General features: G+C 40.3%; 1 protein-coding gene across 1 annotated transcript; it reads left to right on the top strand.

Annotated features, from left to right (window-relative positions):
- The first annotated feature begins 3,036 nt into the window (after positions 1–3,036).
- LOC140004838 (uncharacterized) lies at positions 3,037–5,757 on the top strand. Its single transcript, XM_072044991.1, has 3 exons — positions 3,037–3,851; positions 4,065–5,555; positions 5,673–5,757. The coding sequence occupies exons 1-3, from the start codon at positions 3,037–3,039 to the stop codon at positions 5,755–5,757; spliced, it is 2,391 nt and encodes a 796-aa protein (XP_071901092.1).
- The last annotated feature ends 8,929 nt before the right edge of the window (positions 5,758–14,686 follow it).

Below are 14,686 nucleotides of genomic sequence, written 5' to 3'. Positions count from 1 at the left end.
TACTTCCTGTTTGTTGGCTATCTTGATTGTAACCACCACCATGCTTGAAAGAATTGTTCCCTCCATCTCCATTGTCACCATTGTCCAAATTATCTCGCTTCCCTAAGAACGTCCAAATAAGAACAGAGACGAGAGAAAGCATAAAAATTTTAAATCTGTGAACTCTTGCATTGACACATAAAATGACTATTCTAGTCTTTTAATTAAAGAGTTTCGTACCCAAGTGCCAAAGCTCCAAAAAGTTGCAGGAGAAAGCCAAGCAAAACCGATATAAGAATGGCAGTCACATTATGGACATCCCATTTGAAGGACAAACTCCAGGCGGATCCCAGCATGGCATAAGAGTTCGTAACAAGAGTATTATAATGAGGGTGGTCTTCCAGTTCACTTTTGGGCATTTCTCCTCTCACTTATTCCATCACCTTGGATGCCTACCGGTTTTGAAAGAAAAGTAAAGTGATAACTTTGGAAAAGAAAGTTGGAAGTGATAGCCTTTGAAAGAAAGAAAAGAAAAGTGAAGGTACATATACTTGAACCAAGTTGGAGTAATATAAACGCATCTTTTCACGTGATCAGTACTTTGGCAAATTTGTTTCTATTTTCCAATGAATGATTTTGATATTGACTTCTCCTTCTCGTGTGTTAGGATCTAGCTGTAGTTTTTACTCCAAGGGTCGATGTAATTGAGCTACGGTCTAAGTGCTTTTCCCAATTATGTCTGGTGTTTTGGATGAGCTTGTCCCAATTATGTCTGGTAATAGAATAGGGAGCCACTATGATTAATCTAAAGAAGGCCCCACGAAGTCTTTTATGACGTGCCTATCACTCGCATCTCTTTCCCTGTATGAAGGAGTATCAGTGCTAGCATATTTGACAGGAGATTGACACAGGCGGTAGAGAGGTCCCCAGATTTCCCTTTTTTAATCCTTTTTTCCCCTTTTTTCTAAAGGTTTTCTATTGAATTCAACTTGACTCGGGATAACTCGGACTGATTCGGTGTGACTCGGCTAAGTCAACCCGTCGTGCTGACGTCTCGGCTGATTTTTCGGTCGAGCCAAATATCTCGGTATCGTTTTGTCACGGTATAATATCGGAAGGGACCGAGACGGTCTCGGCCGAGTCTTCGAACCATGAATACAACACAGTCAATTGTAAACCATTGCAACTAACAGTTGAAGTTTTCCATTCTAAAAAGATATATAGGACTACCAGTCTTGAACTTTTATGGTATGTAGTGTTAGAAAATTTTCATTTTTCTTTTTGTTTTCTTTTATTTATTTTTCGTTTCGCTTTCTTTCTTCTCTTCTTCTTCCTCCCCACACCACTGCTGCTCTTCCTCCTCCATCCCTGCTACCACCACCTCCCCTCCCCTCTCTCTCTCTCCCTCTTCTCCTCCCTCTTTCTGCTCCTTCTCCCTCCCTCCTCTCCTCTCCCCCACTCCATCCCCTGCCACCCCCTCCACCTTTTCCCCTTGTCTCCCTCATCCCCCTCCCCCCTTTTCCCCTTGTCTCCCTCATCCCCCCTCCCCCCTCCCTGCATGATTGCTGGTCACATGACTAGAGCCTCTCCTCTTTCACCTCTTCCTCCCGCCAACCTCTCACTCCCCCTTCTGCCCTTTAGCCTTCAACCTGTTTCCCCCCTCCCCCTGCCTATGCAAACAAATTGTGGGGGAAGGGGTAGGTTGAGGGATATGGGGAAAGGGGAGGGAGGGGTGGGGAAAGGAGGAAGGGAGAGAGGATAGAAGTTGGGAGGGAGGAGAAGGGGAAAGAGAGGGGGAGAGAGAAAAGAAAATGGGTGTAGAGGGTGGTGTCTAGTGGTCGTGGGCTGAGGTGGGGTAGGAGAAAGAATAAAGGAAAAAAAAGAAAAAGATATTTTTGGATATTTTAAGGTCTATATTTTAAAAACTTTGGAGGTGTCTTAGAGGGTTATTCTAGACGAAGTTGTAAAAAAACTTGTCTATTAAAATCAGACCAAAAAACTTACTTCCCAAACAGACATCATATTTTATGCATTTTCATTAAGATATCACATTTACAAATCCTATGTACTGTTTGATTTTATGATCTCAATAATGATGTAGTGCACCCAATTTTGATTTTAAAAGCTTTCCTTCTAACCTACCTAGTGCTGGTTGTGGCAGCAGAATACAACGGGAAGGACCACCATCAGTAAAAAGAAGAAATTTTTGGACCAGATATCGTGTAAAATTCAGCAGACTAAGCAAGATATCAAATTACTAAAAAAAGCTCTAAAACTCCGTCATCCCGGGTTTGGGAGAATCATAGGGGGTTTTTTGGTTGTTCTCGTGGTATATACCTTGTAGATACGACTTTTCTTCCTGAAAAAAAAATAGGTTAAATCAAAATGTTAAATTAAACCAATGAGTTGATACCTGACATTCTTCTATTCTTTTTTTCTTTTTAGGTGTCATGGAGTGAGAAGAGAAAATAGGAGGCGTGTTCCAGGTTTCGAGGAAGGCGTGTTCCAGCTTGAAGAAGAAAGAAGGCGTGTTCCAGATTGCATTGAAGGCGCGATTGATCAACTTGAGGAAGGAGAAGGAGCGACTTGAAAAAACACGCCTTCTACCTAGCACAACAGAATTATGCTTCTGTTATGAGCAAGTGGAGCTGATGGTTCTAGAATTCCACGTGACCTCACCTTATTGGTTTGTTTAGAAGTTAGTTAGTCCGGAAATGGCCATAAAGGCTGAAAGAATCCTAGAGGTAGCTAAGTTTTTTATCATATTTTTTCCAATTGGTTGTAAAGGAGATTTGGCTCTGCCAACTCCCTCCTCTTTTCTTCTTTTATTTCCTTCAGTCTTTCCCCTCCAATCTAAACCCGTTGATTCTGTTTCTGTAATTGACCTTTACCAATTATTAATGAGAAGTTGAAGTTTAAATATTCATCTCCATTTCCTGTTCCATTCAAATTTGCTAAGAGTTAGTTCACTTCTGCTGCAAGTAATCTGTCACCATTGCTGCAATTTGGGTTCAATACCATAACAGTGGTATCAGAGCTTAGCTACGAGCCATTGGGATGACAAAATCTCAAGATGATGTGTTTAAGAAGGATCTCTCTGAGCTAGGCAGTGTAGTCAAAGTTCTGAGGCATAGACAAGAAAGCACAGAAAGAACTCTTAAAAATCTAGACCAAAAATATGAGAGCATGATGTCTATGATGGCCCAGATGATGGCAAAATTCAATGACAAGGATAAGGAGGCGGATAGTAGTAGCTCCATAGAAGGACCCAAGGAAGGAGGCAAGAAGGGAGGATCACCAGAGGAAGGCTATGGCAGGTCAGACTGGAAGGAGAACAGGTCCTATACCAGAATTCCTAAGATGGATTTGCCTACCTTCACAGGAGATAATCCAAGGGAATGGATCCGTAAGGCTAACAAGTTCTTCAAGATCAATGGAGTGGAGGAGAACATGAAATCTGAGATTGCTGAGCTATACCTGAGGGACAGAGCAGACACCTGGTTTCATGGGGTATTCAGTGGTAGGCGAACCATTCCTTGGACTGAATTGGCCACTGCTTTGTGTAAAAGATTTGGGGAGGGCACTCCAGAAGAAGCTATAGAAGAATTCAACAAGCTTAGGCAGGAGGGATCCATAGCAGACTACCTGGAAAAGTTCGAACTGCTCAAAGCACTGGTAATGCCTTCCCTCCCTCATTTGGCTGATTCCTATTACAAAGCATGTTTCTTAAGTGGCTTAAGGGAGGAAATAGTCAATATGGTTAAAATGTCCAAACCTCTAACTCTGGCTGATGCAATAGAAGCAGCCAAGCTACAAGAAAAGAACCTAAAAGCCATGCATAAAATTCACAAGCCCCTACCAAACACTTCCCAGTCACACAAGACCCCTTTCCACCCCCAGAACCATAACAAATGGAGCACCTCCACTTCCAGAACCTCAGATAAACCCTCCACAGACAACTACAAGACCCTAAACAGCAACACAAACTAGTTCAAAAAGATCACCCCTAGCAAGTTCAACCTCAGAAAGGAGAAAGGGCTATGTTATAAATGTGCTGAACCATACACACTTGGCCACGTATGTAGACAATCCCATATCCATCTTCTACTAGTACATGATGACAGTGAGGGCACTGTAGCTATTGAGAGTGGGAAGGAGGTTGAGTCTGAAGTTTTCTGCGATTGCATTGAGGGCAAAATAGGGGATGAACATATAGAAGTTTCCGTCCATGCTTTAGTAGGAGGCAGTGAGCACAAAACTATTAGACTGAAAGGGTTAGTGAAAGGGAGAACTATCACTGCACTCATTGACAGTGGCAGCACTCACTGTTTCCTAGATGAACAGCTGGTTAGAAACCTGAAACTGGAAAGTAGTGGACCATCCCTAGTTGTTAAGGTAGCTAATGGGGAAAAAGTACAGTCCAACAGCTTAACTAAGCCTGTAGTATGGAAGATGCAAGGCTATGAATTCCAGCACCAGTTCAACACACTGAAGTTAGGGGGATGTGATATGGTGCTGGGAGTAGATTGGCTTGCCAGATTCAGTCCCATGGAATTTGATTTCAAGGGACTAAGTGTGAAGTTCAGGAAAGGGAAACAACAGGTGGAACTGAATGGGGAGAGGGATCAGGTGCAGCTAAAGTTGATCAAAGGAAGCAGACTGCACAAATGGGCTAGGAAACAAGCCAATGGAATCATGGCACAACTGAGGGCAGTCGAAGAGGAGGTACAAGATAGTGTTAACATACCCCCAGAGATAGAGAAGGTATTACAGGATTTTGAGGAGGTATTCATGGAACCCCAGGGGCTGCCCCCTGAGAGAAGCCATGATCACTCCATTACCCTTAAGGAAGGGGCCAAACCTTTCCAGATCAGGCCATACAGATGTCCCTATGTTCAGAAGACTGAAGTTGAGAGATTGGTGCAGGAAATGCTAGGAGTTGGTATCATTCTGCTCAGTAACAGTCCCTATGCATCCCCTGTACTGCTGGTGAAAAAGAAGGACAACACTTGGAGATTCTGTGTTGATTATAGGCAGTTGAACGAGTTGACAGTCAAGAACAGATACCCAATACCCCTTATTGATGAACTTTTGGATGAGTTGACTGGATCCAAATACTTCACCAAGATAGATTTAAGGTCAGGATACTTCCAGATCAGAACAAAGACAGAAGATATTCACAAAACTGCATTTAGAACTCATCAGGGGCTCTATGAGTTCAAGGTGATGCCATTTGGGCTCACCAATGCCCCTGCTACCTTCCAAGGACTGATGAACCATGTATTCCAGAAGCAACTGAGGAAGTTTGTGCTGGTATTCTTCGATGACATCCTGATATACAGCTCAAGCTTACAGGAGCATCTGGAACATGTCACAGAGGTTCTGAGCATCCTCAGAGAATATCAATTGTATGCCAAAAGGAGCAAATGTGTCTTTGCTCAGACACAGGTGGAGTACCTGCGACACATCATATCAGCTGAAGGGGTGAAAGCTGATCCTGAGAAGATTGAGGGTATGCTGAAGTGGCCTAGACCAGAAAATGTCAAACAACTGAGGGGATTCCTAGGCTTAACTAGGTATTACAGGAGGTGTTTCAGAAGCTTAAAGGAGCCATGTGTGACACACCTGTGTTGGCCCTACCTGATTCAATCAACCCTTTGTGATTGAAACTGATGCCTGTTACAATGGAATAGGGGCCGTACTAATGCAGAACAGGAAACCATTAGCCTATATCAGTCAGGGCTTGGGGCCAAGGAACATGGGGCTGTCTATCTATGAGAATGAGCTTTTGGCACTTGTTACAGCAGTCTCCAAATGGAGGCACTACTTAAAGGGCCAACACTTCATCATCAACACTGATCATCAGAGTTTAAAGTACCTATTAGAACAAAGAATCACCACCCCCTGCAGCAGAAATGGTTGACCAAGCTCATGGGGATGAGTTATGAGATCCACTACAAGAAAGGTAAGGAGAATGTAGTGGCAGATGGCCTCTCCAGGAGAGGGGATCCAGGCTTGGAGTTCACTACAATAACTACCATAGTACCAGAATGGATCAAAGAGGTGATTAGTAGCTACCAAGGAGATGACTGGGCACAGAATAGCATTAGAGAAATTTTACTGAAACCAGACCTGAATTCCAACCTCAGCTATCAGAATGGTATACTGAAATTTAAAGGGAGGGTAGCCGTAGGATCTTGGGGAGAGATAAGGAAAAAGCTGATCAGCACCATACATGACTCCCAATTGGGAGGGCATTCAGGTATCCAGGCAAGCTTCATGAGAGCCAAACAGTTGTTTTACTGGCCAGGCATGCACAGAGGCATTAAGGCAGCAATCTTGGAATGTGATGTCTGTAGGAAGTGCAAGGATGAACATGTGTCCTATCCAGGGCTCCTGCAACCCCTGCCAGTTCCACAGTACCCCTAGAAACATATCACCACGGACTTCATTGAGGGATTGCCTAACTCTGAAGGGAGGGACACCATCATGGTAGTGGTGGATAGGTACACAAAGTATGCCCATTTTCTGAGCACCTCACATCCTTATGATGCCCCAAAGATCGCCAGGATTTTCCTAGATAGAGTGGTCAAGTTACATGGAATACCCCAGAGCATGCTATCAGACAGGGACAGGGTCTTCACCAGTCAATTCTGGGGTGAAATGGTTACACTGCTGGAAGCTACACTGGACAACAGTACAGCCTACCATCCACAGTCTGATGGCCAGACTGAGAGGGTCAATCAGGTACTGGAAATGTACCTCAGATGCTTTTCACATTTGGAACCAAAGAAATGAAATCATTGGTTGACCATGGTAGAATGGTGGTACAACACCAGCTACCACATAGCCATCCAAATGACCCCCTTTGAAGCTCTATATGGACAGGCACCTCCCCAATTGGGTATGGGGCCATATACTCAGGCTAAGGTAGCTGTTGTTGGGGATTACTTGAAGGAGAGGCACAAGGTTGACACCATACTGAAACAAAACCTGAAGCAGGCTCAGGAGAGGATGAAAAAGTATGCTGACAAAAGAAGGAGTGAAAGAAGGTTTGATATTGGGAATTGGGTATACCTGAGATTACAGCCTTACAGGCAAGGTTCAGTGGCTTGGAGAAGCAACACTAAGCTGTCAGCACGTTACTATGGCTCTTATGAAGTGATAGGGAAGGTTGGGGAGGTTGCATATAGGCTGAAATTGCCCACAGATTCCAAGATTCACCCTGTATTCCATGTCTCTCTACTGAAGAAGAAGGTTGGGGACCGGACCACACCTGTCTTGCAGTTACCAGAAGTAGATGGGAGGGGGCACTTAAGGGTCGAACCAGTTGCAGTGCTGGACTGAAGAACAATCAAGAGAAAGAATGCAGCTGCGGTGCAATGGCTAATACATTGGTGGGGAACAGATCCAGCAGAGGCAACATGGGGATTTGCATAAGAGATTAGGAAGCAGTTCCCTCAATTCCAGTCTTGAGGACAAGATTTTTTAAAGGGGGAAGCTTTGTCATGGAGTGAGAAGAGAAAACAGGAGGTGTGTTCTAGGTTTCGAGGAAGGCGTGTTCCAGCTTGAAGAAGAAAGAAGGCGTGTTCCAGATTGCATTGAAGGCGCGATCGATCAACTTGAGGAAAGAGAAGGCGCGACTTGAAAAAACACGCCTTCTACCTGGCACAACAGAATTATGCTTCTGTTATGAGCAAGTGGAGCTGATGGTTCTAGAATTCCACGTGATCTCACCTTATTGGTTTGTTTAGAAGTTAGTTAGTCCGGAAATGGCCATAAAGGCTAAAAGAATCCTAGAGGTAGCTAAGTTTTTGATCATATTTTTTCCAATTGGTTGTAAAGGAGATTTGGCTCTGCCAACTCCCTCCTCTTTTCTTCTTTTATTTCCTTCAGTCTTTCCCCTCCAATCTAAACCCGTTGATTCTGTTTCTGTAATTGACCTTTACCAATTATTAATGAGAAGTTGAAGTTTAAATATTCATCTCCATTTCCTGTTCCATTCAAATTTGCTAAGAGTTAGTTCACTTCTGCTGCAAGTAATCTGTCACCATTGATGCAATTTGGGTTCAATACCATAACATTAGGTGGTGATGCAAACAACTCTGCTTCTGGCATATCCAACCTTAGAGTGCTTTATTTATATTGTGAGTATTTTAAATTGCTTTTTCGCTCTTGTAAGTTGCTAGTTCTTAAATGGGAGTAGTTGCATAGATAGGAGTATATGGATTTTATTCTTTAAAAGAATTTATTTTTGGAATAGAATAATGACTCTTTCAAAAATAATTGGGTATTTGTTATTCGTACGTATTCAAATTAACAAATGCATCAGAAATAGGTGCATCATATGCGATCATGACTTTGGTTTATCAACATCGACAACATTAATTAGTAGTCCTGGCTGCAGATCATATGCAATTGGTTGGCTACAGATTACGTGTGCTTAACGTATAATAAGCTTCTGCGGTTTAATCAACTAAAACTCATCTTCACTTCTGGTTGATTTCAGGGTATACCATTTTTCCTTATGATTACCAACTTCAGGTTGTTTTCGGATATGTATCTGCCATTGTTTCGCGTGGAGGGATGGCTGCAATTTGGTGCTTTAATTGGCTGTTATGTATCTCTTTCTTTGGCATGGTTGGGTTGGTTTTACTCGTGGTTGACCATGAAAGATTAGTTTTACATCTTCTGGGCATGTATTCTGCAGGATTTCACTCCGAATAGTGTTTCGTACTTGAAAATTACAAACAACCATTTAGATTGGGATTTAGAGTAGGTGTTACATAGCATATGCTCATATTTATATGCTTCAAGGATTTGATGATTTTGAATGTTGGCAGCAATTCGATGCTTTGACAGTCTGCTATATATTTCTTGCTTTGTCATGTTTGAGTTGTCTGGTGGGTCGAACCGTGCAAAATTGACAGTAGCTATGACATGAAAAGTTCATTTACCTGAATAATGTAAGAGATGACAACTGATATGTAGCACTCAAATATTGCCTCTTTGCTTCCGTTGCATGGAAAGCATTATTACCCACACCCTTGCCTCATCAAAATCCCCTCCTCACAAATTCTTGGCTGCAAATGGCTTCCCTTCCACTCTCAAAATTTCAACAGCCCGCGACATTGTTTCATTTGTTCCATCGACAATTGGACCAAAAAGGAACTCCGCAAGTCCATTGTCCAATTCAAAATTCACCAAAAGAATAAACTTCACCTACTTTTTTTTTTCAATTTGACCAATTGATCCATTTTTTGCTTTAGTTTGTTGTTTTTTTTTAAGTTTCTAGAAAAGGTTAAATTACTAGTTTTCATGATTAGTTTCTTTTTTAAATATCATTGTTTAAAATAAATTATTTTAATAATAATCATAATAATTGTTGAGCCACAAGGTTTGACTTTTGTGGCAAAATTTTTCATCCAACATCGGGAGAAACTTGAGGAGTTCCTCCGTTTGCTTCCTATAAATAAGAGGGCTTAGTGGTGAAGAAAGGTGCACCACTCAAGAGAGCATTATACGGGCTATTAGTTTCTTGGATCATCTAACCCATTTAGTCAAATATTTTAGGTTTTCTTGTTTTGAGTTTAGGAATATTTCCTAAACCTTTTGTAAGTGCCATTTTGGCCTAAGAACCACTTTCCTACGGCTTTTTGCATTATTTTCTTCATAGTAAAATATTACTCCTTCTCCGCCCGTGGACGTAGGTCAATTTGACCGAACCACATAAATTTCTGTGCCTTTTATTTTGCTTTGTTATTTGTTTTTATTGGGTTGCCACAACCCTTTTATATGGTCGGTTTTATCGCCTAAATATTATGTGGCTGGAGTTTACCGTCTAATCATTATATGGTCGGTTATACCGCCTATTTTGTTCTAATTTTAATTTGTTTATTCCTAGACCAGTCCTAACAAACTGGTATCAGAGTTGGTTGATATATTTTGTAAGACAGGTTCATCTCGTGGGGCCCGTTCATCTTGTGGGGTCGTACATCCTGTGGGGCCCGTTCATCCTGTCTGCTCATCTCGTGGAATCCGCTCACCCTGTGAGATTTGTTTATCCGTGGGGCCCGCTCACCTTGTAGGGCTCACTCATCCCGTGGGGCCCGTTCACGAGACTTGCATATTTGTTTGACCAGTTTTTGAGACAAGTTTCAGGTTACAGATTTTGTGATAACAATGACGATAACAAAGACGGTTGTCGAAAAATTAGATAGGAATGTCAACTTCGACATGTGGCAACTCAAGATGGAAGCCATTCTTGTTCAAGACGGAGTTGATTTGGCTATTCAGGGAATTGAGAAAAAGTCAGAAGATGTCAAGGATGCGGATTTCGCCGATATGGATAAGAAAGCTAGATCTAGCATAATTTTGAACCTTTCCGATGAAGTTTTACGAGAGGTAGCAACAGAGACTTCGGCGAAGACTGTGGAATAAATTGAAAACCTTGTATATGAAGAAAACAGTCAACAATCGGCTATATCCGAAGCAGAGTTTGTATATGGTTCGGATGTCTGAAGGTACATCTATACTCTCACATCTTGATAAATTTGATTCCATTATTATGGATTTTGAGAATATAGATTCAAAAATTGATGATGAAGATCAGACCCTATTACTTTTGTGTTCCCTTCCCCAGTCTTTTAAACATTTCCATGATACTATGATTTATGAAAAGGAAACAATTTCGTATCGAAAAATTAAATCTGCATTAAAATTTAAAGAGCAGATAGATAGGAATATTACTGGGGAAAACTAGTGGGAGTCAAGTCGATGGCTTGTTTGTTCGGGATAGATCTGAAAAGAGAAACACAGAAAATAGAAGTAGATTCAAATCCAGACATAAAAATGTGGTGTGCAACTATTGTAAAAAGAATGGTCATATTATCTCTGATTGTTTTAAATTGAAAAATAAAGAAAAGCAAAAGGAGAAAAAGAGTGAGACCACCGAGGTTAGTATTGCAGTTGATGAGAATGATGGAACCATTTTCTGTGCAACGAAAAATAATTTTAGATCTAACAATGAGTGGATTATAGATTCAGCTTGTTCATATCATATGTGTTCCAATAGGGACTGATTTTCAACATATGAATCAACTGAAGGTAGAGTTGTCTTAATGGGTAATATCGCCGTTTGTAAAGTTGTTGGTAAAGGCATAATCTAGATTAAAATGTACGATGGTATTATGAGGACACTCACAAATGTTAGACATGTTCCAGATTTGAAGAAAAATCTCATCTTTTTGGGCACTCTTGAGTCTATTAGGTGTAGGTATTCTGGTGGAGGTGGAGTTCTCAAAATCACTCGAGGTGCTCTTGTTGTTATGAAGGCATACAGATCTGGTAGTTTATATATTTTGCAGGGATCTACTGTTACAAGTGCCGCATCATCTTTGTCAGATACAGGTATCACCAAATTATGGCAAATGCGTTTGGGACACATTAGCGAAAAAGGTTTAGGCATACTGAGCAAAAGAGGACTTTTTTGTGGACAAAGTACCGGGCCATTGGAATGCTGTGAACATTGTATTTTTGGGAAGCAGAAAAGAATCAGTTTCAGTTCACTAGCAATTCACAAGACAAAAAGTACTCTTGATTACATGCATTCAAATCAATGGGGTCCTTCTCGTGCTCTTTATAAAGGTGGTGCCAGGTACATGTTAACTTTCATTTATGATTATTCAATAAAAGTTTGGAAATATTTTCTTAAATATAAAAATAATGTTTTCCTAACTTTCAAACAATGAAAAATTTTGATTGAAAAACAAACAGGAAAACATGTTAAGCGGTTGAGAATAGATAATGGCATGGAATTTTGTGAAGATGAATTTGATAGATTCTACAAAAATGAAGCAATTGTTCTGCATCGCACTATCAGAATGACGTCTCAACAAAATGGTGTGACCCAACGTATGAACAGAATGCTTTTGGAGAGAACAAGATGTATGATCTCCAATACAGGGTTGACAAACAACTTTTGGGCAGGGGCAATCAATATAGCCTGTTATATTGTCAACCGTTCTCCTTCTGCATTCTTGATTTCAAAACTCCTGAGAAAATTTGGTCAGATACTCCTGCTGATTACTCCAATTTAAAAGTTTTTGGGTGTCCAACATACATACATATGAATGATGGAAAATTGGAGTCTAGCGCTAAAAAGTGCATTTTTCTTGGGTATACTTTTGGGGTGAAAGGATACAGATTATGGTGTCCTGATCCAAAATCTCCAAAATTAATGATCAGTAGAGATGTTACTTTTGATAAATTATCTATGTTATCTTCCAAAAAGGAGTTTTCTAGTCCTTGTACTACTGATAGTACACAAAAACAGGTGGACCTTGATATTGGCAGTTCTGGTCCTTCTCAGACCAAATCTTCTATTCATCAAGTGCCAGTAGATACACTTGAATCTACTGTTGAAGATAGTTCAGATGAAGAAGAGTATTCCATAGTCAGAGATAGACCAAGGAGAGACATTCGACCACCACAAAGATATGCAAATTTAGTTGCATATGCTTTGTCTGTTCCAGAAGAAACTGATGCAGTTGGTGAGCCTTCCACCTATTTAGAAGCAGTTTCTTGTGATGGTTCTGCAAAGTGATTAATTAAAATGAATGAAGAAATTGAATCTCTTCATCAGAATGAAACTTGAGTTCTTGTAAAGCCGCCTTCAGATAAGAAAATTATTGGATGCAAATGGGTCTTCAAGAAGAAGAAAGGTATTCCAGGGGTTGAAGATGCAAGGTATAAAGTACGATTGGTTGCAAAGGGTTATAATCAGATACAAAGTATTAATTTTAATGATGTGTTTTCACCTGTTGTTAAACATAACTCTATTCGTGTTTTATTTGCTTTAGTTGCCATGTATAATTTGGAGTTAGAACAGCTCGACGTTAAGACAGTTTTCTTGCATGGTGAACTTGAAGAACAAATTTATATGAAACAACTCCAGGGTTTTGAGATTAAAGGTAAAGAAGACCATGTTTGCTTATTGAAGAAATCCTTATATGGATTGAAACAGTCTCCAAGACAATGGTATAAAAGGTTTGATTCCTTTATGTTGGGTCATGGTTATTCAAGAAGTATGTATGATAGTTATATTTACTTCCGGAAGTTAAATGATGGTTCTTTCATTCATTTGCTGCTTTATGTTGATGACATGCTCATTGCTGCCGAGAATTTGTCAGAAATTCACACTTTGAAACTGCAATTAAATAGTGAATTTGAAATAAAAGATTTGGGAGCAGTTAAAAAAATTCTTGGCATGGATATCAAGCAAGATCGAGGAGTAGGGAAGTTGTTCTTGTCCCAGAAAAATTATTTTGAGAATGTTTTGAAGCATTTTGGCATGAAAGATGCTAAACCAGTATCTACTCCTCTTGCTAGCCATTTTCGGCTATCTGCTGTTCAATCACCACAATCAGATGAAGAGGAAGATTATATGGCACAGGTTCCTTATTTCAGTGCAGCTGGCAGTATTATGTACGCAATGATTTGTACTCGTCCAGATATCTCACATGCAGTCAGTGTTGTTAGTAGATATATGTCCTGCTCTAGTAAATCACATTGACAGGGTGTGAAGTGGATTGTCAGATATTTGCGAGATACTTCAAATGCATGTTTGGTGTTTGGAAGAAATAATAACACTTGGTTGGTTTTGTAGACTCAGACTACGTTGGGGATCTTGACATGAGAAAATCACTTTTAGACTATGTATTTTGTATTGGCGGTTGTACTATTAGTTGGAAAGCTACTCTACAACCTGTCGTAGCTTTGTCTACTACAGAAGTAGAATATATGGTTATGACCGAGGCAATCAAAGAAGTCTTGTAGTTGAAAAGTTTGTTTAGCGAGTTAGTCTACATCAAGGTGTTACTATTATTCACTGTGATAGTCAAAGTGCCATACACTTGACTAAAGACCAGATGTATCATGAGAGAACAAAGCATATTGATATAACGTGTTACTTCATTCGGGATATCATTACTGAAGGAAATGTCCTTGTTCAGAAAATTAATACCAAGGACAATCCAGCCGATATGTTTACAAAACCTCTTCCAGTTTATAAGTTTAAGCAGTGCTTGCGACTTGGTTGGTGTTCATTATTGATGGTTTATGTGGAGAAGGTGGAGTAGTTTTTTTGGTGGGACTCAAAATTATACCAAGGTGGAGATTTGTTGAGCCGTAATGTTTGACTTTGGTGGCAAAATTTTTCATCCCACATCGAAAGAAGCTTAAGGAGTTCCTCCGTTTGCTTCCTATAAATAAGGAGGTTTAGTGGTGAAGAAAAGTACACCACTCAAGAGAGTATTATATGGGCTATTAGTTTCTTGGGTCATCTAACCCATTTAGTTAAATCTTTTAGGCTTTCTTGTTTTGAGTTTAGGAATATTTTCTAAACCTTTTGTAAGTGCCATTTTGGCCTAGGAACCACTTTCCTATGGCTTTTGTATTATTTTTTTCATAGTAAAATATTGCTCCTCCTCCGTCCGTGAATGTAGATCAATTTGACGGAACCACGTAAATTTCTATGTCTTTTATTTTGCTTTGTTATTTGTCTTTATTGAGTTCCCACAATCCTTTTATTTGGTCGGTTTTACTGCCTAAATATTATATGGTTGGTGTCTACCGCCTAATCATTATATGGTCGGTCATACCGCCTATTTTGTTCTAATTTTAGTTTGTTTATTCCTGGACCAGTCCT

This window comes from Coffea arabica, chromosome 4c, assembly GCF_036785885.1.
Source record: "Coffea arabica cultivar ET-39 chromosome 4c, Coffea Arabica ET-39 HiFi, whole genome shotgun sequence".
Classification (NCBI taxonomy): domain Eukaryota; kingdom Viridiplantae; phylum Streptophyta; class Magnoliopsida; order Gentianales; family Rubiaceae; genus Coffea; species Coffea arabica.
The sequence above is the reverse complement of the archived record's forward strand: the minus strand, read 5'-3'. Positions and strand labels throughout refer to the sequence as shown.

Bases quoted from the DNA above. Each gene is read 5' to 3' on its own strand.
- LOC140004838 (XM_072044991.1), top strand. From the start codon at position 3,037: ATGACAAAATCTCAAGATGATGTGTTTAAGAAGGATCTCTCTGAGCTA. The intron at 3,852-4,064 runs GTCACACAAGAC...CCACGTATGTAG, and splicing joins CCCCTACCAAACACTTCCCA to ACAATCCCATATCCATCTTC. The intron at 5,556-5,672 runs GTATTACAGGAG...ACAATGGAATAG, and splicing joins GGATTCCTAGGCTTAACTAG to GGGCCGTACTAATGCAGAAC.